At 45.0% G+C, this 23,242-nt stretch overlaps 1 protein-coding gene across 2 annotated transcripts in view; it reads left to right on the top strand.

The window, feature by feature from the left end:
• ENOX1 (ecto-NOX disulfide-thiol exchanger 1) overlaps positions 1-23,242 on the top strand; it is a 247,744-nt gene that overhangs the window by 151,689 nt on the left and 72,813 nt on the right. For both annotated transcript variants that reach the window (XM_041730978.1, XM_041730979.1), the window contains exon 10: positions 4,345-4,529. In XM_041730978.1, coding sequence (XP_041586912.1) covers positions 4,345-4,529 — 185 coding nt within the window. The remainder of the gene's footprint in view (positions 1-4,344; positions 4,530-23,242) is intronic.

The following is a 23,242-nucleotide window of genomic DNA, read 5'->3' as shown; positions in this document are numbered from 1 at the left end:
GGGAGTTCTCATCCGCAGGGGAGAGGGGCGGAGGGAGAGGGAGAGAATCTCAAGCAGACTCCAAGCAGTGCAGAGCCTGACAGAGAGGGCTCTGGGCTTTATCCCAGGATCCTAAGATCATGACTTGAGCTAAAATCAAGAGTCAGAAGCTTAACTGACTAGGCCAGCCAAGTGCTCCATGCCACAGCTTCTTGTCCAGAGCTTCGCAATAATCTGTTGGTTGGTGAATGAACCAATGATAATCCAGAGGTACCACTAGATTTAGGAGCACCCGTAGAATTACCGAAGGAAGATTTCATTATATTCAGAAGCGTCGTTTGCATTTGAAGTCTTATTGTATTCTTTTATTATTATTATTATTATTATTATTATTATTATTATTATTTAAAATTGGTAATCTACATGTGGTGGCTCTTAGCTAAATATTCCATTTATTGGAACATAGTGCACTCCTCAGGGATTCTTACAAGAAGATGCATACTGTAGTTTATTTTTAATCCCTACGCTTATTTGAATAGTGAATTTGTTATGCGGTCTCTCAAGGGTAAATTTTATCATGGAAGCTTGATTACACATTTTTCAAAACTGTTTAATACAGTGTCCCAGAAAGAGCTAAAGAGTAAAAAAAAGGGAGAGACAGAGAGAGAGAGAGGGCGAGAAACGGAAGAGTGGAACTTTCAAGTTTCTGAATTTTTAATATACTGAAAAAGTGATATTAAGTTAGGAATTATCAGGATTTTGTTTCTTTTAGAAACATGATGTAGCATGTTCCTGGAAGCCTCATCTGAAGGGTGCATTCAGGGCTGCAGCATGATATTGAATAATGTTTACAAACAGGTGGCCTGAAGTTAAGTGGAGTCAATATACAATTTCTCACCCTTTAGAAATAACCACTTTGCTGCCACATGAGTAACCATTTTTTTTCCCCGCAAATATCAAGCTTGAAATCATTTAATCGGGAATGTAAATTAGTTATATGCCTCAGTTATAAAAACGTTGATGAGATTGGCTATGGTATTGATTTGGGGGGTGGATAGTGTTATAGATGCTGGGGTGGGGTTTTTTGTGGGGGTTTTTTGTGTTTTTTTCAATATAATGATATCACATTCCTATTTCAGAAATGCAAACAGCATTGTCTCTTACTTGGCAGAAACAGTGGTCACTCGGCTCAGCCAAGAATAGGAACTGTCAGCAGTACCATTCCATAGGCTTCTAAGAGAGCCCATGAAATAATAGATGGTGCACTTTCCTATATGTATTTATGTTCAGATAATTTATTTAAATAATGTTGCTGGCACATGCTTTATAGCTGCTTGCATTTTGCTACACAGATTTCAGCGTATCTTGCAGACTATGCAATTCATTTAGAAAATGTAATTTCCATCCCTGCATACTAATCGATTTCTTCACAAACACCTGCTATCAGTTATGATAATAAAAATGCCACTCTAAATTGAAAAAGGGCCAAATAGAGCTTCCTAAGGAAATGACTTAAGTGTCTTTGAATGCTACTAAATGTAGTAATGTGCTTCTGTAGTGCCAACACTTTTTCCATCATTTGCATTTTCTGTAATTTTGCCCTATTACAGCATCCTTCTCAAACGATGCCTCGTAACCATTTGCTTGTGGATTGGTAAACTGAGTTGTCAGGAGTTGGTGTATCGGGGTGTGGACATGATTTTGGGATGTGCAGCGTTAGAAGGCACTAGTTCATGCTCCTGGCTATACCCTGGGTCATTTCTGAGTTTATGAGTAAGTCCCCGAAAACTGTAAAATTGGCTGCTCCTTGGTTTTGCACACACATTCACACCAAATAAAATCTCCGTTCATTCTCTCCAGCCTCCAGTTCATTCCACGCACCATTGCCAAACTAATCTTAAATGGTAAATCACCAATTTCATCGTGTGGCCCCACTGCCCAGGCACCTGGGGTGGTTCTCCGCTGGCTGCCGTGCTGACTCTGACCCTCCGGCCTGACTTCTGAGCCTCCATCGCCTCACCTGACATGGCTCACCTTTCCCTCACTGCCTCCAGACTGAACATCTGCCTATTTGGTCCAGATTCTCTCCTTCTTGCCCCAAATAGTCTGCCTTTCAGTTCTCTCTGGGCGTTTGCTTATGCTCTTGCTCCAGACAGAGGACAGAGACATCCTTCCCCAGTTCTTGGGCTTCCAGCCTCTGAAGCCCTCTTTTATTATTGGTTTTCCTTGCTCTTCTCAGAGCTCCTACAGGATGTATTCCCTCGACACCGAGCTGCTCATTTATTTGCTCATTCAGCCAACATCCACTAAGCGCCTACTACATGCCAGGCACCAGGCTGTTCCCCCTTCCCTGGAATGCGTTCGTTTCTCTTCCAAAGTGTCGGCTTCTGTGATATTCTGAGCTGCTTGAGAGAAGAGACATATTCCGGCTTTTTCTTTTATGATCCAAGATGCCCAGACAGGCCTGGGCACAGACCACATGTGCAGTAACGGCCTGTTGACTAATTGATCCCTAATGGTTCGAGGTAGGGAATTTTCTGGCTAATTGCATGTTCTATTTGATTAGTATTTCCGTGTGTACTACACGTAATCATTTTGCAAAGCGGAATACCACAAACCGCTCAACTATAAAACTATTATTAACATAATTTGATGTTTGATATTTGAGGATGGAATTCGCTGGGGGCACCTCTGTAAAGGTCTGTTATCAGCGTGCTGTAACGTGAAGGGAAAACCTCTAGGAGGCTGACCTCCAGTGCTCTCTGATTGGCTCCCGGGGGGGGGGGGGATGGTGAGAGGTGGAAGCGAGCGCGTACTGAGCACCTGCTGAACAGTAGGGCCTCACATCCCACCCTGACTAACCGGAAGCCACTTCCTTGAAGATGTTTCTGATGAGTCTTGAAATGTCTCTTCCGGTTTCATCTCACTTAATCAAAGTAGAGTATAAATTTGCCATTGGGGCAGGGGAGTTGCAAGAAAGTGTGGGAAACTGGTAGGAGAGGGGAAGAGAGAATTTGAGCGTAGCTTCAAATGGTCTGGTGAGAACTAAGTAGCATCTGGACTAGCAGGACGGCACAGAAGACGAGGTTTGAAGACTGTTCATCCTACTTTAAAAAAAAAAAAAGAAAAGGATTGATTTATTTATTTTAAAGAGAATGAGTGAGGGTAGGGGCAGAGGGAGAGAATCTGCAAGCAGACTCCCTGCTGAGCGAGGAGCCTGACTTAGGGCTTGATCCCACAACCCAGGAAATCCTGACCTGAGCCGAAACCAAGAGTCAGATGTTTAGCCGACCGAGCCACCCAAGGCGCCCCAAGACCGTTCAAACTACTTACTTTGTGGGATGCAAGAAGCCCTCTAACTTCTCTGTGCATCACTCCTGTCATCTGTAAAGAGGGGGGTTAAGAGCAGCACCCACACCTCAGGCTTGCAGGGGAATGAAGTGACTTGGCCCACAAGAAGCTCTGGGTCCAGGGCCTGTCACATGTGGGGTGCTCAGCAGGCCATTATCATCAGGGTGGAGGCCCCGACGCGGTGGGTCAGAAGGCATCCTCAGTGGGGTCCCGTGCCAGTCCCTCTCATCTTTCATTCAGTCTCTGCTGTTCTCAAAGCTTTGAGACGTAGAAGACCCAGAGGTAATGGTCCCAGCATCCCGGTAAGATGGAGATGTGAGTGAAGCCTGAACCCGCACGTAGAGAGTTTTAGGTTTCAGGAAGGAGAATTAGAGGAACCAGTCGGCCCTGTAGGGAAGCAGACTTTTCATCTGTTGCTGAAACAGATGGAACCGGATTCACTGTTCCGATAGGAGGGAGCGCCCAAGCTGTGCGATTTGTCCCAGCAGCCGGGGAGGGGGGGGGTTGCCTGTCGAGCCCTCTCTCCCCTGGGACGCGGCTGCAGGCCTCAGCCTGTGGCATGGCTGGTTACTTGAGAGAAAGTGGGCCCCCCGGGTGGCCGAACAAGCCTGTGGAAAGAGGCAGGACGGTAGCAGTGGTGGCTACGGCTGCTGCCTGGAATGATCAGTGCTGTCACCGCCTAGCGACTTCTGGGAGGATGCCTGGGACTGGGGCAGAGTTGTCAAGAGACAGGATTCTGGAAGGAATCACTCCTGTGCTCAGCGAGCAACATTCCTCCAGGACAAACAGAATAGACAAAAAAAAAAAAAAAAAAAAGCAAAAGCCACTGATGCTCAGCAACTGCAGACTAAAGAGCCCGGGGGCCCGGTGTTGGGGTTTTGTTCCCAGGCCCACACAGACAGTAAGGGCTTGGGTGAGAGACTCCCCTTCCCATGAAGGGTTCCCCCCCACTCTCCACCCCATCCATCTAAGCAGGAAGGTGACTGAGGTGACCCTGTCCCATTTGCCTTCCAGCCCTGGCCGCCCAGGCCTATGCTCTCAAGGAGGAGAATGACAGTCTCCGTTGGCAGCTGGATGCCTACAGGAATGAGGTGGAGCTGCTGAAACAAGAGAAAGAACAGCTTTTCCGAACGGAGGAAACCGTCACCAAGGACCAGCAGCTCCAGTTCCTGCAGCAAACCATGCAAGGCATGCAGCAGGTACCTGGGCCCGGATCTTTCTTTTCCTTCTCTTTCTTTCTTTCTTTCTTTCTTTCTTTCTTTCTTTCTTTCTTTCTTCTTTCTTCTTTCTTATTTCTCTTTGGTCTGAGGGAAAGGGACATGTGTATTAAGTGGAAGTGAAATGGCAGCTATTTTGCCAAGAAAAGGTGAAGGAGAAGAGAGGACAACCGGATGCTAGGTCATAAGGACAGGGAAGGGCTAATGGCTGCAGAAGGGCACATTCTGGAGAAACATCAAGCTAAAGAAATATGTCGAAGAAATACACCCTCGAGGCAGGAAGCCGAGGGAGAGAATTGAGGTGCTTGAGAGGTTTGTGCATGGAATTTAGCCTCGTGACAAAGGGCCAGAAAATCCTTGCGGATCATGAAGCAAGTGTTTTTTGCCCTCTGAGGACTTTTAAGGTTCAAAGCACGCCAGCGGGTTTTACAAAAGCGCAGGGAGCTTGTTTCCAAGCTCAGGGTAAACGTAAGCTCTATTGCTTTGGCTTCTGGATTATGCTTAGGGTCTCGTCGGGTTCCATGGACACACTAGGTGCCTGTTTAAGACACGGTGTTGGTGGACTGGATGGACCAAGGCCAGGATTGGGGAAGGCGGGAGCAACTTTAGAAACAGGGTGGTGTCTCTGCCCTCGTGGAGGAGGGCCAGACTTCAGCCTCACACACTGAAGTTAGAGACGTGCCTGCGGAAACTGTCAGGAAGGGACGGGAGCTGCGGGAGCTGCGGGGCATCGGAGGAAGGAGAGGGAGCACGGTGGTGGGGATGATGCCTGAGCACAGCAGGTGGGGAGTAGAATCCGACTCATATCGGGATGGAGATCTGAAAACATCAAGCGGCGTGCGACAGATTTGAGGGGTCTGAGGGCCCGAGTCACCCTAGAACGACACAGCATAAATCATCGTCACACGTAGGTATTTTATATTACCCCTCCGAATGTACGAACCTAAGCACTCTTTTCTGGGGCGGGAAAAATTTCATTTTTATTGAAACAAGGGCAATGTAAATAGAACGATGGACGGCTATATAGTAAGTTAGGATGTCGTTTTAATTCGCCCATCCATTTCGGCTGCCCTCTAAGATCGGGAGCATGGATTGCCTGCAAAAGTGTCTTAATGATTAGAGGTAACCGCTACAGAAACATTAGCCAAGCAGGGAAAAATAATTGAGAGGAAAGGATGCTTTAAAAAAAAAAAAAAGGCACACACTGGGTTATAAACAAGTTAATGACCAAGTCGCCGAAATTATGTCTTAACCATCTCCTGCCATTTTAAAGCAATTTTTGAGTCTTGGCTTGGAATCCTAACTGGTTGATGTTCGCAGTGTGTGTGAGACAAATCAGTGTGATTCAGGGGTCAGAGCCAGCCAGGAAGACGTCATCACAGCCGCCGCGTGGGTCCCTGCGCTGGGAAATCGGTATAACAGCTGCTGTGCGAGGCCCCCCGGGGGTGTCCAGATGCCCTGACATTGGGTGCGCGTCGTCGTCCCTGCCAGGAGGCCAGTCTGTCTGTCTGTGTCCCCCAGAGTCTGTGATGCCAGACCCGGGCTGCAGCTTCTGTCTCATACCACGTGCAGTGGGCCCTCTTTTCCTCTTGCCTGGAAAGATCACCAGAGCCCCCCTTCTCCCCCCTTGCTTTAAAAGGTGGTAAAACTGCTACAGGGATCAAAGCTCCAAATGGGAAAGAAGTCTGGGGAGGTGAGGGTGGGCTCGGCAGGCAGGAGGGAGCATGCTAGGGGCCCAGGCCCGGGTGCCAGGGAGCGGGGTGACCTGCCCCCCTGCAGAAGCAGTGCCCTGAATCCTGGCGGAGCTGCAGCCCCTCGGAGGAGGTGTGCATTTGCAAAATCTCCTTGCCAGTTGGAAACACACTTTTGTCCTGTGAGATTCGGTTTCCACGTGCGGTTTGGTTGGAGCAACAGGAGTTCCCCGTCTCCATTCTGGAGGGGAGACGTGCAAGACAAAGAAGGTGGCACCTGTCCCGCGTTCCGTCCCCGGGCTCCTGGCGGGTCGCTGGCAGTCTCTGCATTCTTTGGCTTGTCCACACGTCACCCTGCTTCCGGCTCTCGTCTTCACATAGCCCTGGTGCTGGTTGTGTCAGCACAGATTTTTGCTTTTTACAAGGACACGGCTTGTCTAGGACTAAGGGCCCATGCCGTTCCATTACGATTCCATTACGACCTCATCAGAACTAACCAGACCTGTAGAGACTCTGTTTCCAAATAACATCACAGTCTGAGGTCCAAGGGGCTAGGATTTCAACATTTAAATTCAATCACTAAACAGATGCATGGTAGGTAAGTACATTTGTTGAACGTAGGAATGATGGCCAGAAGCACAGAGGTAAGAACTAGCGTGGAGCCTGTGGGGAGCTCTGGGTTCTTGGACCGCAAAGAGCAAGGGGACATCCCAGAGGCATGTGTAGCCCCTCCCAGGATGTGGGAAGCACTCACTCAATGGCAGGGGCTATGATTTTAATTTTTTTTAAGATTTTATTTATTTATTCATGAGAATACACAGAGAGGAGAGAGAGAGAGGCAGAGACACAGGAGGAGGGAGAAGCAGGCTCCATGCAGGGAGCCCAACGTGGGACTCGATCCCGGGTCTCCAGGATCATGCCCTGGGCTGAAGGCGGCGCTAAACCGCTGAGCCACCCGGGCTGCCCTATGATTTTAATTTTTAATGGTTATTAGGTGGATGCACGACAGTCTCTGTGGCCACCCATCTGTAACAGAATTCTAAAACATGTGCTCTTGAAGAGTCCACTCCTACCTTAAAGTATCATTTGGAATAAATCACCACCCCTTGCTCATTTGAGGCCTACCACAAAGAATTCTGCTGATTTTTAAAATTTACTCTCAATCTGCCCGCTGTCCACTTTATTAATTAGAAAATCACCATCTCACAGGAAAGTCAACAGCCAGAGGAGAGGTCAGCCTCCCGCATGTTGTTGTTTTAGCAGCTGATCTGCGGGAAATTATTTCTGTAACAAACAAAAGAAAATACAGTCATAGCAGCCTTGAATCCAGTGTACCGTGTTCAGGATCGCCCGCACGTTTAGCCCGAAAGTTTCCACCCTTTCATCTTCTTAATCCCTGGAAGATATTTTCACTGACATTAGAGTTTTCTCTTGTGTCCATGAAGAAAACATTACGGGCAGGGGTCCTAAGGCTGAAAACCCTTGGGTGACTTTGTCCGGTTGTTTCTGAGTCCACCCCTACATTATGTGTGGGTCACCATTTAATATTAGAGATTTCACACAAAAGGAAATAATAGCTTGTATCCATGGTAACACCGTAGCCTTTACCTGATCTTAAGCTGGCAGTGAAGTTAACCTGTCTCCGCCACCAGGAGAGTGAGGTTGTTGGCTTTCATTTGTATCCTTCCATATACAAGGAAGGGATATACAGATCTTAAACTCTCATTTATCTTCTGATTATTGCACTGAACTCATTGAGGCAAAATCTACGCATAATAAAAATATTCTTTGTAGGGCTGCAGTTCTATGAATTTTGACAAATTGATACGCTCTCGAAAACCACAACCACAATTGTTCTATCACCACCAACTTCCCCCTCCCTCTGGAAATTCCCTTATGCCCCTTTATAGCCAACCTGACTCCCAGCAACCACGGATTTGTTTTCCTACCCCTCACAGTTTTGCCTTTTCCAGAATGTCCTATAAGTGGAACGATACAGGGTGAGCCTTTGTGTCTGGCTTCTTTCAGCTAGCATAATGATTTTGCAAGGTCACTTTGCCATATGTATCAGGACTTCATTCCTCTTTATACTGAGTAGTTTCCTAATATAAGGAAAAGCCATAATTTGTTTACCGAAGTCACCAGTTCATGGACATTTGGGTGGTTTCCTCTTTGGGGCTAACATGAAATAAATGTGCTGCAAACATTCACTTACGGACTTTTTGTTTGGACATAATTTTTCACTTCGCTTGGGTAAATAGCTAGGACTAAAATGGCTGGGTCCTATGGTAAGTATGTTTACTTTTTAAAGAAACTGCTAGACTATTTCCCAAAGTGTCTGTACCACCGTGCATTCCCATGGGATGCAGGGAAATCCCAGTTGTTCTGTGTCCTGGTCAGTCAGCACTTACGTAAGGTCTATTTTATCTTTTATAGCCACTATAGTAGGTGTAGAGTGGCGTCTCATTATGGTTCTGACCATGCCTAAATTTCAGCAATACTTGTATTTTCGTTTATGAGGAGGGGTCAATATATCATATTTTTAAATCACCAATTTAAAAATCAATTCCTTTTGAAGCCTTCTGTAAATCATATTGACAGGACTGGTAAATATCCGCATAACAACAGGATCCCATTATAAGCTGCTGATCATAAAACTGTGTGTGACTGATGATGATTATGTCAGAAGGATCCCTCATAAATACTTGGAGCCAATGCTTTTTAATAGTGTTAGCAAATGTCATCTGAAGACCAGCTGTCTTTAGGCCAGTAAACCGTTGGCCCATGTAGAGCAGCGGCTTTCTAACACTCTTGGCTTGACATTAGCAAAGACCAGAGCTAGTCTGTTCTCTTGACAACTTTTAGCAAGATCAGGACAGAACCGGGGAAAAGAGGATTATTGTAATCGACAGCATTTTAGAAATTAACGGACAAATGTTTCTCCCCTTATGCTTAAAAAGACATAAATGTATGATTTTTCTGTACATGTATTATAAACTTCACTATTCTAGACTAATTTCACAGAAGGAGACAGAGATATACAATACCATTCTTTTCCTAAAATATATAGTATCCCTGGGGCGCCTGGGTGTCCTAGTGATTAAGCGTCTGCCTTTGGCTCAGGGCGTGATCCTGGGGTCCCAGGATTGAGTCCCACATCAGGCTCCCCAGGGGGAGCCTGCTTCTCCCTCTGCCTGTGTCTCTGCCTCTCTCTCTGTGTCTCTTGTGAATAAATAAAATCTTTAAATATATATAAATATCAATGTATATATTTATATATAAATGTTTATAAATATTTAATTAATTAATATTTACTATATGAATATATATGTTTTTTATAGTAGCCCCAGCTAGTCTTGCCCAATGTTGCTCAGGAAAACTGGGACAGATATTAAGAAGTAAATGCAAGTGTGTGGAATTGATGTCAATGAGTGTATCTGACCGCTTAAGTAAAGCTTCTCTTCTGAAATCCTCTCTAAGCTATTCAGTTGCTTACTAAGTACTTTTTAAAAGAGATAATGAGGGGCACCTGGATGGCTCAGTCAAGCGGCCGACTCTTGATTCCGGCTCAGGTTGTGATCCCAGAGTCCTGGGATCAAGGGACCCTCTGGGTTCCAGGCTCTGTACTCAGCAGGGAGCCTGCATCATGACTCTTGCTCTCCCTCTGCCCCTCCTCTGCCTTGCTCCATCTCTCTGTCTCTAAAATAAACAAATAAATCTAAAAATAAAGAAATAAATAAAAGAGATCATGAAAAGTTTACGCCCATTTCCTCTCCCAAGTTGCCATGCACCAAAGCCTCCTGCATACATGTCAGAACCGGGGTGATGATCATGGCAGCAGGAGAGGTGCCCTTAGGTGGCGGCGATGGTGGCGTGGGGGCAGGAGGTGGCTGCAGTGGGGACAGCAGGGTCTTGGACCATTAGAAAACTTTAAGGAAAGATGGATACAATGAGTACCTCCAAGGTAATTTTAGAGGATTTAAAACAAAATTTTTCCCGAAAAATAAAAAGCCCGTCCCTTAAAAATTGCAAAAATCCTCAAAAGCCCAGCAGGCCCACTGCTCCCAGCAGGCTTCAAGAGGTGGTGCTGTGAAGAACTTGGCAAAGTTCTCCAGGCAAAGAACACAGACAGATGTAGCAGGAGTTTGCAACAGGAGTGTCTCTGTTGCCTTGATAATTTTTCACTTTTGTTTTCTGTTTTTATTTTCTGTCTGAAATGCCCACCAGTCAGATAAGGGACCTTACGAGGCTAATGCTATGTGCCTATTACCGTTTTTTCCTCCTGTTATCCGTTTAAACTGTATCTTTTATCCTTTCCACTGAAGTTTCTATTTGATCGTCGTGTTATGTTATTTCCCAGCATTCTTTCCTTCTTCGATTATCGTCTCTTTGTACAATCTTTATTTATTTATTTTTTTCGTTTCAGTGTTTTCTCAAATCTTTCTGAGAATACTAATTAGAATACTTAAAATTCCGTTTGCTCCCGAGTCATTTCTATTTATTCCAGGTCTGTGTGTTTGGTTTTGTGTCTCCATCTGTCTCTTTGCTGCTACAGGTTTCTTTTCCTGGGGTGATGTTGGCTGGGGTGCTTCTATTTGGCAGTGAAGGGATGATTCCCCAGGGGTGGGGGTGCTGGCCGCTGGGTCCTGCTCTCGTCCCCCAGCCACATATCCTCCTCCCATGCAGACTCCTCCCACGCAGACTGCCAGGCTTCACTTTGGGGACAATTGGGGATCCCACAAAGGCCAGAACCTGTCATACACGAAAACTCCCTGGAACTCCTTTCCCTGCTCTTTTAAGCTTATTCACTGACAGCCAGCTTACACTTGACTCTCTGGAGGAAGGACAACCAAAGAGCAGACATACATGTTCTGTGTCTGACATGTTGAACAAGAACCTGTTTCAGGGACTTTTAACTTTAATCCAGTCCTCTGATGAATTCTTGGTTAACGTGTGGGCCGGTGAGGAGGACAGGAGAAGGGTATTGCAAACTATCCCAGCTGTCCAGAAATATACAGCGAAAGGAAGAACGGCAAGCACATTTTACAGATGTCTGAGAGGAATGGACACGGGGACTTAGGCAGCATGTTTTGGAGTAAAGATAGCTGCTTCAGCATGAGGAGGGGCCTAGGGTGAAAGGAAGGGAGACAAATAGGAAAAGGCTGAAATCTGGAATAATGATGGGAGAAATGGCAAACATTGTATCTACTCTTTTTGTTTTTTGTTTTTTGTTTTTTTTTGTTTTTTTTTTTTTTGTTCTAGAAGAGTTAAAGAAGCAGGGAATTGAGGAAAAAAGACCTGATGGTATGGAGGGGGCAAGCCTCGGCTCAAACAAATGTGCAGAGAGTAGAGGAATAGAAGCTTTTCTAGATGGAAAGAGGAGAGGGATGTGTAGACATCATGGGAGACACAGTGGGAAGAACAGTTCTTCTGTAGTTAAAAAAAAATTAAGGAAAATGACACAAAGATAAACACAGAAGAACAAGAGAAAGGGAAAGAGACATTTTTCTAAAAGAAGAAATTCAACATTTTTATAATGATAAATTATATTTTAAGAGCTTTTATGAAATATTTAGACAGATGAACTACGCGCTGATTAGTTTGGAATTTAAGCTACGGTGTATAATAGGGATTCTTTCTAAGTAGGGTTTATGAACCTCAAAAACATTCAGTTAGAAGGAAGAAATAGCACATACATCATGATCTGGCTGTTTATTCATTCAGGAAGAAGCCTATAACAACATTATCATAATATCTTTAATATACGAAAACATCAGTACAGAAAATAATTCGGCATCACTGGACAAGGCAAGAAAATCACATTATTAAAAAAAATCACATTACAGCGCAGAGAAAGAGGCTTTCTTTGAGACTTTCATGTGTAAGTAGTAAAACCTTTCATCTTAAAAATTTCAAAAAAATATGCGTCTACGTAAACACACACACACACAAATCTGGAATCTAGACAAGTGACGACTGTAAAGACACACCCTGTGTTGATCTGATTCTATTTCAACTTCCTAACTGACATCTTTTTCTTTCTGAGTAGAAGACAACTCATAAGACATTGACCACATTCATATTAAAAGTCTTAGACATTTTACTAGAATCAAAAAGCATATAAAACATACACGTCTCTCAGATGATGTGGCTTTTAAAAGGTTTGAGGACTGGACATTGAGGTTCACAATCACTGAATTTGGGGTCTTGCTAGTGTCTTCCTCTTATAAAAAAAAAAGAAAGAAAGAAAGAAATTCAGTACCCCAGAGTGTTTACTTCCATTCTCTACCCATTCTTTAGCCAGGTGTCTCGGGGTGATGCATTGTAATAGCCCGTGAGACAGTGATGATAATCCTCATTTATAGTTCAGTGGCGCCTTCCATGAGGTGCTTAAAGAGTCACATGTAGAGTCCCCGCTGGCAGCACATGCATTCTCTCGCATTTGCAGATCACAGTCCCCGGCACATCTGAAGAGGGTGTGCATCCCACTTCCGGTGTGAGACTCTTGGGGGGTCGTTAGGTGCATTTGGAACCAGAAATAGAAACCGATTCTCTGATTCTCAGTCTGGCACTTTCCATCACAAAGCCCTACCTGTTCGAAATGATCATACCTGACATCCGCACGGGGGTCGGGAAATTTTAAAAGCACATTCCCATTTGACCCAGGACAAGATTCAAAATCAGAAAGGGAAGATAGGGGAAGGGACACCTCCCTAGGTTTTTGTTTTTTGTTTTTTTGGTCTTTTCTTAACAGTTTCAAATAAGGAAGGGCCACAGGGTATTTTACTCTTTTCACCGGAGAGAGACCATAAGATAAGGAAGGAAGGAGATAAGCTAGGTAGCTGCCTTAGTGCCCGCCGAGGGGTGCCAAGCTTCTGCACACGGAAATGAAAACATCAAACAAATAGAAGGAAAAGTTGGCTCCAGCCTATTTTCTGTACAACTTTGTGAAAGTCACCCCGTCTGAACATGGACAACAGGTTCTTCATGTGGACAACAGGTGCCATCACCCTCCGTCGGGGTGGGGGTGGGGGTGGGGGCGTTGCAATCAAATGAGATCGTGTATTTTGTCAATGCATTTTGGACAGTTGTCCTACAAAGTGTGACTGCCCCATTTCATGTAAAAGTAGGGAGACATGTAGAGATTTAAGAGAAGATCCGGGGCAGCCCCGGTGGCTCAGCGGGTTAGCGCTGCCTTCAGCCCAGGGCGTGATCCTGGAGACCCAGGATCGAGTCCCACATCAGGCTCCCTGCATGGAGCCTGCCTCTCTCTCTATGTTCTCATGAATAAATAAATTAAAAATCTTAAAAAAAAAAAAAAAGACCCGGGATTCACAGAGCAAGTCTAGACAAGTCTAGCAAGTCTAGACAATGAGTTCCCTGAGAGCGGGGTGGCCTGTGCTGTTGCTCCTACACCCCTTCCCCCCACCCCCCAAGGGCCCAGCCCCACAGTCCATTCTCATCACCTTACCCAGAGCTAACAGTTCAGGAGCACTTGAACTGCGTGTGCTTGTCTCTGTTGCTCAGGTAGGAAATTGAGACCCAGAGCTGTCAAGTGACTTGCCCAGGGTACAGTGTGTTCCTGGCAGACGCAGGGTGCCAACCCCGGTCTGTCTGACCACAGGCCCCGCTCCATGTCTGTTACTCCAGAACTTTCTACAGTGCACTCTAGAAGGGGTGCCCCCAAACTGCAGTGGTCAGGAGAGCAGAAGACCACACAGCTCTGCCCTTCCTGCGTTTGTTTGTTGCTTGCTAGAACGATTATTGGCAAGGACCCACTGCCTGTTTTCTGATCGTCCCAGGCCCTGATAGAAGAGGTCTTTACATCAGCAGCCTAAGAGCTAGCAAAAAAGAAAATAACAGACACGCGGCTTTTATTTATGAAATTTGAACTTTGAAAATAAATATCTTGGCTTCGGGGAAGGGAAAAAAGAAGCCCTAATAAAATTTAACCATGGGAGGCGTCATCTCGTAATTAGTTACCCTGCTCTCCCATTAATTAATGTGATCATCAAATGCATCCTCATTAGTAATCATCCCTTCTAAAAATAATGAGGCTAGCAGAAGAATCAATGTAGGAGCCAGGGCTAGAAATAATGACATTGGCCTGCAGACCATTAAAATCATTTGGCTTCTACTTTTCCCTGCTTTTCCCAACACCTGCCATGGGAAATAACCGACTCTCCCCAGTAGACCCACAGCCTGTTCCCGGGGATAAAGCAACTTGGCTTTTCCCTGCTGCTGTCAGCTGCAGGCCCCGGGGTGACCTTTGAACGACCCTCCTTTTCCACCACCTGCTCTGGAAATTGCCTCCTGACTTCAAGGCCCGATCACACCAAGAGTACCCGATTTATAGCGAAATGGATCTTTTCTTTAAATGCAGTAAATCAAAATGGGCTTTTGCAGCAGGCACACCCTGGCCCCTTCACCCTGAGGGCTCGCTTGCTGTCGCCTGTCCCTCCAGCCACAGACGGACGCTAAGATGAATCCTTGCGGCCTGGCCTCGATTCCTCCCCTTCGTGGTCTGCCAGACACGAAGCAGCAGCCCCACGCCCGGGGCACCCCGACCCCAGATCCCAGCAGGTGCGCACTGCCACCTGCACGCAGCAGGTGCCCTACCCGCGGCCAGACTGCTGCCATCAGGCGGCTTCTCCCCGAGTGGGCCACGCTGGGAGGGGCCTGCACCCCAGGGCTCCCCCCAACAGCTGGTCTCTGCCCCCCAACACCAGGGCGGAAAGCCAGCCAACCCCCTCCTTCCCCGCAGAAAGGAGCGCCGTGGAGGGAAAGTGGGGAGAACCGTGGTGCAGGAACGAGTCAGAGGAGGGAAAAAAAAAATCCTCTTTATCTGAGGCGGGAATAATGCTGAGCCAGGGAGACAGACGTGGGCGGGAGTTGCAATTTTTCTGGGTCTAGGTTTGTCATTTTAATTTTTGTTTTATTTTCCTTCCCACAAAAGAATATACACTCAGTGCAGAAAACTTGGAAACCTAAAGGAAGCGTCTAAAGGTGACAGAAATCGCTCCCAGTATCACCACCCAGAAACAACCATCCTTCACATTTGCATATGTCAACCTCAGCCTCCCTCCCTGAGGCCTCACTCCCAGGGCCAGGGCTCCGCATTCAGCTGGTTAATGGTTCCCAGGAATTGTCACCAAAGTGTGGATTGGGAATTCAGCTCGGAGGAGAGGTGTTAGATGGTTAGTTAAAGACTATGTTTTCTCCTCTGTTTAACTAAGCACCCTGAATGGTCCTCCAGGGAAACGTAAACAAAGGTAGTGCCCAATCTGGCCCTCACTTTACAGACCACCCACTTCATTCATTGATCACTGGGAAGACCCTGCCTCCTCGGGCTCTGAATTTGGTGCAGAGTCCTCAGTGTGGTGCTTTCTCTGTGTGTGCAGCCTTCCCCCCACCCCCCCACCCCCACACACACACTGGCAGTACTGGGAAGATAGAAAAGGAGAGAGTAAATTTGAACTCGGGTTGTAGTTTCCCAAGGAAGGGGTGTTACAAGTAGTGCTTATACGTGAAAGATGAGCAGAGTGACTTTCCGAGCTTTATTATCACTTTTCTGCTTCTTCCTTTTGCTCTCTTATTTTATGCTGCTGTACCACCTGCCCCCCCCCCACCATGCATACCCATTCCATCCATCTCTTATGTCCTCCACCACCACCACCACCTTCAGTCATTTATTTTTATTTTTTTATTTTTTTTATTTTTATTTATTTATGATAGTCACAGAGAGAGAGAGAGAGAGGCAGAGACACAGGCGGAGGGAGAAGCAGGCTCCATGCACCGGGAGCCTGATGTGGGATTCGATCCCGGGTCTCCAGGATCGCGCCCTGGGCCAAAGGCAGGCGCCAAACCGCTGCGCCACCCAGGGATCCCACCTTCAGTCATTTAAACCAGGTATTACTCAGGTGTTCCAGTCGGAGGACTTGCATTAGCAAGTGTGTGTGTGTGGGGGGGGACCCTCACTCACCGTGTTACAGGTGTGTATTTTGCCCCAGGATTCACATTTTATTTTCAGCGAGTCCTTTCCCGAGCCCAGTAGTTGTCTAAACACAGAGTGCTGCTCTGCAATTTCATCCTCCACGGATTCACTCTGTACCTTGTCTTCTCTTCTCCTGGGCTGATGTGTCTTCCCCCTGTGCTGTGTATTTCTTAAATTGTGCTACTCACAACTTATTTCAGGAAGGTTTTGGTAATGACCTAACTGTAAAGTCCATTTAAAAAGCTGCAGTGCTGAGTTTCTCTTTACAACATGATCCCCCAATAACCCTCCTATTTATCATTTGGGGAGAAGGAAAGACGGAGGGGGGCAGGCATGACGTAGTTCTGCTACTCTACATCTGATGATAGGAGCTCAGATTGATTTCAGAGAATCTCCAGGTCATTGAAGGGGTGCTCCCAGGTCCGACCCCGCCTCGGCTCTTAGGTGACTAGGCTGGTCTTTCTAGTCAGCTTTTCAGCCCCACTGGTGACTGACTGGCTTGCCTTTAAGTCCACAACTTGCTGACCATTTCTCATGCAAAACCCTTGCTTTGCTTTGGCTACGGAGTCCACTCACAGTAAAAAAAAAAAATAAAAAAATAAGATAGAATAAGATGATATGAGATTTCTGTTTTATATACAAAATCTGGTCTGGATATGGGCTCAGTGTTACCACGATTGTCACAACAAGAGAACCACAAAATACAACATAGTAAAACCAGGAAGAGCACTGGTGAGCCCCTAATCCAGCATTACTTCCCCAGATGGAGAGGTTAAGTGACTGAGCTAAGGGCCCCTCCCCTGCCCCCGGGTCACCTCACTGCCCAGGGCTCCCAGTTCCTGGTCTTCGGGCTTCACTCTGCCTCCCCCTACTCGCTGGCTTGCATTCGGAGAACCTTTTCCTTTTACATTCATTTGTATCTATCTCCCATGGCCCCTGAAAAATGAGTTGAGGCACAGGCGCTATCTTCCCCCAAAAGGTTAAGTGAGCGTTCATTTCTTTTTCTTCTTCTGACATCACAGCTGAAACTAATGCTAGCACCTAAGACCAGTGTCTTAGGACTAAGGTCGTAGCTGGTATCCTGCAACCAGCTGAATAAAGGAATGAAGATAAGAACAAATTGTTGAGTCACGCACACAACTTACTGTGTGGAGGGAACTCTCAGCCAGCTTCCCTGATTCTTAATCTCTGCCGTCTTCCCTACTCATGCCCAAACAAGTAATAATCTCAGCGCGCTGACTGAAGAGAACTGGCCTCCTGAGAAGTCTTGGTTGAAATACAAGGATTGATCAAGTCCTTCTGTCTTTAGAGGTCACGAGTGCTCCCTGCAGATCCCAGGGAGCTGACTAGTCCCTGACCCTCTTAGTGGGGCTCTGGGCTCCCAGAGAATGGCCACAACCTCCAGCAATAAGTGTGGAGTTCCCATTCATGCTCTGTGTGTGTGTGTGTGTGTGTGTGTGTGTGTGTGCAGTCACAAATTTTTCTGTGCAGACAACATCTTTCTACCACCCAAAAGCACTAACAGCCTTAATGGTTCCTAGGAGATGACATTTTTATTTGTACCATGCTTATTAAGCAACCAGGTATTAGGAACTGTAGGGAAGAAGCCTACAAAAAGCAAGCAGTATAGTGCCTACAATTTCTCCCTGATGGTTTTTCCTAATGTCAAAAGTGACATTATGTGACAAAGCGAGACTGAAAGGACAGTGGGGAACATGCCCACCCCACTCTTTAGTAAAAGGCCCTAAAATATGTCAGGAAATACGGACATTTTTCTAAGCAGCTCTGCTGTTCCCTCCCTCTTGCTATTGCTGCCAGTGTTTGCAGTCTATGAAGCATTTCCATACCACTCGGCCCCTAGAAGTGTGACAGGTAGGACACAAATGGAAAACTGTCCTTTTCAAAAGTATCTGGAACATTTACAAAAATTAATCTTATGCTACCTCCTAAAGCAAATCTCAACAAATTTCAGAGGAGTGTTATCGATATTTTCCGACTACAACAAAACTGTTAAGCAAAAGATCACTAAAGATCACTAAAATAAATCCTGTGTATTTGGAAATTTAAAAGCACCCACCTAAGCCCCCAAGTGCAAATAAATCAGAAATGTAATTTTAAAATACTTACAAGTGATTGCGAATTAAAATACAACATAGCAAAACTTGTGGGATGCAGCTAAAACAGAACCTAGAGGGAAAATTAACATTTTCAAATGCATGTTTTAGGAAAACCAGAAAAGTATAAACAGGAGTAAGCATCCAACTCTTTCTAAAAAATGACAAACCCAAATATATAGAGTAAAAAAATAAAAATAAAAAAATAAAAAATGATAAACCCAAAGAAGGAAGGATAAAAACAAGGATGGCAGTGACTAAAGCAGCAAGCAGTCATGCAGTACAGAAGATCAACAAACTAAATGCTGTTTATTTGAAAAGACAAATAAAATGAAAAATCTTTGGTAATACCCATCACAAAAAAAGAGGACTGAAAAAACAATATTAAAAATTAAAACGAGGTATAACTACACATGTGAAAGATTACAGAGATTTGGGAAAATCAGAAATAGCTTTCTGACAAATTCTTAAACTTCAGTGACATGGGTAAATTCCTATAGGAAAAAAAAGTCTTATCAAAATTAAATCAGGAGGAAGTTGAAAGCCTGACCCATATAATTAAAAATCAATACAATCTTGAAACTCTTGTGTGGTGTGGTCGGCTGAGCCTCCAACTCTTGATTTTGATGCAGGTTGTGATCTCAGGATCCTGGGATCAAGCTCCATGTTGGGCTCTACGCCCAATGGGAAGTCTGCTTGAGATTCTCTCTCTCTCTCTCTTTCCCTATGTCTCCTCCCACCCCACCACTTGCATATGTTCTCTCTCTAAAATAAATAAATATTTTTAAAAATATCATTAATTTTAAATATATCTTAATCTTAAATTATCTTAAATGTCATTAAATCTTTTTTTAAAGATTTTATTTATTTATTCATGAGAGACACACAGAGAGAGAGAGAGAGAGAATGAGGCACAGACACAGGCGGTGGGAGAAGCAGGCTCCACGCAGGGAGCCTGAGGTTGGACTCAATCCCGGGACTCCAGGATCACGTCCTGGGCCGAAGGCAGGTGCTAAACCACCAAGCCACCAGGCATCCCTAAATATCATTAAATCTTAACATCAGAGCAACAGACCCAAAATGGCTTTATGGTCAAATTCTACCAAACATTCAAGGAGGATTACACCAATCTTTTACAAACTCATTCAGAGAATGGAAAAGAAGGAAATGTGTTCCAACTAATTCTATAAGGCTAGAATGCTTGATACCAAAAAGGGGCAAGGACAATTAAAAAAAAAAAAAAGACGAGGGCAGGGTTATAAGTCAATCTCACTTAAGAACATAGATTTAAAATTGCTTTTAAAAAGCTAACTTAATCTGGTATTTTATCAATCACTCTATAGGATTTATCCCAAGAATGCAAGGTTAGTTCAATATTATAAAAGTCTATTAATGTAATATATCCCATTAACAGAGTGATCGGTTTAATAGCTAGAGAATATCCATTTGTGACTTAAAACTAAAAAAACCAAAGAAAAAAAAAAAGAAGATTGAACAACTCAGATTAAAAGAGAACTCTCTTATCTGGTTGAAGATTATCCACAGTGAACTCAGTGGCAAAACAAGCGATTATTTGTTTGACCTTCCCAGAGTAATCCTGGTACAATCTTTCTTAATCCTGATATAATTACTTGGACTAGAATGTGACTGCTTTGTACAACTCCCTTTGCATCATGATTTCCATCGTCAGATTGTCATCTGGAAGCAGAAAAGTGATGACGGCACAGAGCCTACCAGCAGACCCTGGAGATGTGATTTCCCTCTTCTTTCCTTCCAAAAAATTAAAAGTCATTAACACTCACCTTGGTATTATCCCCTGTTTCTAGGATACACACTCAACTAGTTATTTATCGTGGATGACGATCTGTTCTGTGCCACCACTGTCAGGAGGGGTCTTTGAGCTGGCTTCAGCAAACCCGTATGGAAATTTTCGTAGCAAGGACACAGGCAGACTGACTTCCACATGAAACGTTAAAGGGCGTGCAGTCATCAATCGTGAGTGAGAGGATCGCTGAGGCTGGAGGAGCCCTTCGTGGGGCAGACTGATGATATTAAGTATAAAGCCGACAGCCCTAATTTCTGTTAATTTTTATACCTTGGGAGCCTTTCTTGCTGTTATCATTCATGACCGACCGTGCTGATACCATTTATTGTAAAAAGGTCTGAATAATCCAACTCGCCTCTTTAATGCTTCCTATATTTAATGTTTCCAAAGCGGAGAGGATGGGTTTAAAATGGTAATTTTCTATCTGCACTTCTGAGATCCATGCAAGATGGGTGATGCTGTATTTTATTTCATCAGATAGAATTCAGCTCCAGGTATTAAGAATATGTGCCCCCTCTACAGTAACAGGATTTCTTGAGGCTTTCTGTTGTTGCTGCTGCCTCCGTTGCCTTTTCCTTAAATACAGCCTGCAGTTCAGAGACAGAGAAAACCTGAGCTGGTCCAGGCTGAGCTGCCTTCAGGGACCACCTGTGGTGGTTAAAGCCCCTCGGGGAAGCTGCTTTTCTCTGCAGCCCCGGGCCGCACCTGTCTGCCTAGAGCTCAGCCCTGCAGTAGGGAACAAGGGCAAACGGGAGACCTCCAAAGGTCCCAGTTACAAGACTCCTGTAACATAGGCTTCCAGACCAGGCTAAATGCATTAAAATAACTTGGAGACTTTGGGGAAGCGAGCAGACTTCCTCTGCCTCACGCCTCTTCTGTGATAGGTGAATGTACCTGTTTGTTTGCAGAGCTTATCCCAGTGGCACCTAAAGGTCCAAGGTGCTAATAAGTTCGAGGGTGGGGGGTGCTATCCTTCATGCTCATCCTGCCCCCAGATGTCCTCGTCTCCTGGTGGTAAAGAAACAATAACCTGTGTTAACAGAGGAGACACAGGAACATTGTAATCATTGAATAAATTGAAAGTTCTCCGTCCTAGGTCATCTGTGGCTGATGCAGAGATAGGACTTACAGCTATACTCTCCCGCTTCATTTTTCTGCAGGACATGTTAGACCATTACAACTTCCTCACCATTTAGGATTCGAGTAAAAGCTCTTAAGACCCCAACACACGTTCTTATCCCATAACCATTAAGTCAAAAGCTGCTTTCCTGAAACTACCATCAAGGAGGTCAGTGATGGTGGTAACATCTGACGTTAATGAATCTAGAATGAGCATGGTTTGGCTCTCCAGGAGCTAAACTGAATGAGGCCCAGTTCACGTTGTATAAGCCACCTCCAAAGATGGCCATGGGACTTCGGTCAAAAGTCACCCATAAAGGGTTTTCTGGCTATAAGCTCTCATCATGACTGGGTTATAAACCCTGCAAAGACAGAACAAATCTCTATTGGCCTTTGGAGCACAGTGCAAGACCCAGCTGTTCAATCAAGTTCTTGTCTGAAGTAAATGGGCCAACCTGGCTGGGAAGCATGTTAATATTTTAAATTTCTGCATTAACAGCTGTACATGTACCCAGAGGCCAGGGTGATGACCATCTCATATAATTGCAAAAAAAAGTGATAGGCATAAATAAGTCCCAGCAAATTGGATTATCATTTGCAGTGGAATTGCCAGCAAAGGCAACGGAGAGAATTATCGCTGATATATACTCCTACTTCAGCAAAGCATTTGATGCCTTCCCTCGTGAATTGCTTGAATGGTGTTAATTCAAGTTGGCTGGCCCTGTGTTTTGAAAATTGGCTGAAGGAGGGCAACCAGCCTGGCTGGGGTGGGATGGAATCACAGCCCTCTCTCTCTGAATACTAATCCCCAGGACTGCCCACTCGGTAAGTTAAAAGTCACTTGACCTTGCTAGGTCTTGTCTCTCCATCCTTGCAAAGAAGATAATAGCAGCACTTTGATTTAACTTGGTACCCCTTGCCATTCAAGGAGCCTCACACACTTAATGGATGTTCTTTAGTCTCCTGGTATCCTACTGGTGAGTATTGTTATCTTTATTTAACATGTGAAGAAAGTGAAAACTAGAAAGCCAAAATGACCCTGCACATCACACTATTAAAAAAGGAAAATCAGGGCGCCTGGGTGGCTCAGTCGGTTAAGTGTCTGCCTTGGGCTTAGGTCATGATCCTGGGGTCCTGGGATCCAGCCCTGTGTCAGGCTCCCCGCTCAGTGGGGAGCCTGCTTCTCCCTCACCCTCTGCCCCTCCCTCTGCTCCTGCTCTCGCTGGCTCTCTCTCAAATGAATAGATTTAAAAAAAAATCTTTATAAAAAAAATGAAAGAAAAATCATGTGAAGAAAGGGGAATAGGTTTTAGAGCCTTCCGAACCACGTTTGCATCTGCTTTTCCTGTAGTCAGTATTCAAGAAATTAATTGACGTATTGCTTTTCAAATGTTAAATTATTCTTCAGGAGACAGTTGTGAGAGGAAAGGAGATGTGGTCTGCAGGTCACACAGCAAGGGGGCTAACCATGCTAGCCTTTGAAATGCTGACCAGTGGTTTCTTTTTTGCCCTTTCACCAATGCTTGTCTATATATATATATTTTTTTTCATAATAATGTTCCCTTATCTCAGGATATCCTTATCTCAGGATATAGGGCATTTTGACCAGTAACTCCACGGGATTATAAAATGCCAAAACGTATCTGTTTTTAATACAAGTCCCCTCCTAGAAGGATATTCAAGTGAAAGAAATGGTCTCTAAAAACCATGTCTGATAAAACCTGTTCTCCCCTCCCCCGCCCAGCAGGCGAGGGTCATGATCTCCTTCTCCTGCCCCGGTACTGGGCTGCTGGCCAGCGAGGTGCCTCGTGTAATTTGAACTCGGAAAGGATCCTTTTTTAAACATCCTCTTCTCTAAAGGACAAAATTATTTTCCATAATAATCATGAAATAAAGTGAGTAACAATCAGGAAAGAAGCGCAGACAGTGACAGTTTCCTATTGATTTTCATA

Source organism: Vulpes lagopus, chromosome 16 (genome assembly GCF_018345385.1).
Source record: "Vulpes lagopus strain Blue_001 chromosome 16, ASM1834538v1, whole genome shotgun sequence".
NCBI lineage: Eukaryota > Metazoa > Chordata > Mammalia > Carnivora > Canidae > Vulpes > Vulpes lagopus.
The sequence above is the reverse complement of the archived record's forward strand: the minus strand, read 5'-3'. Positions and strand labels throughout refer to the sequence as shown.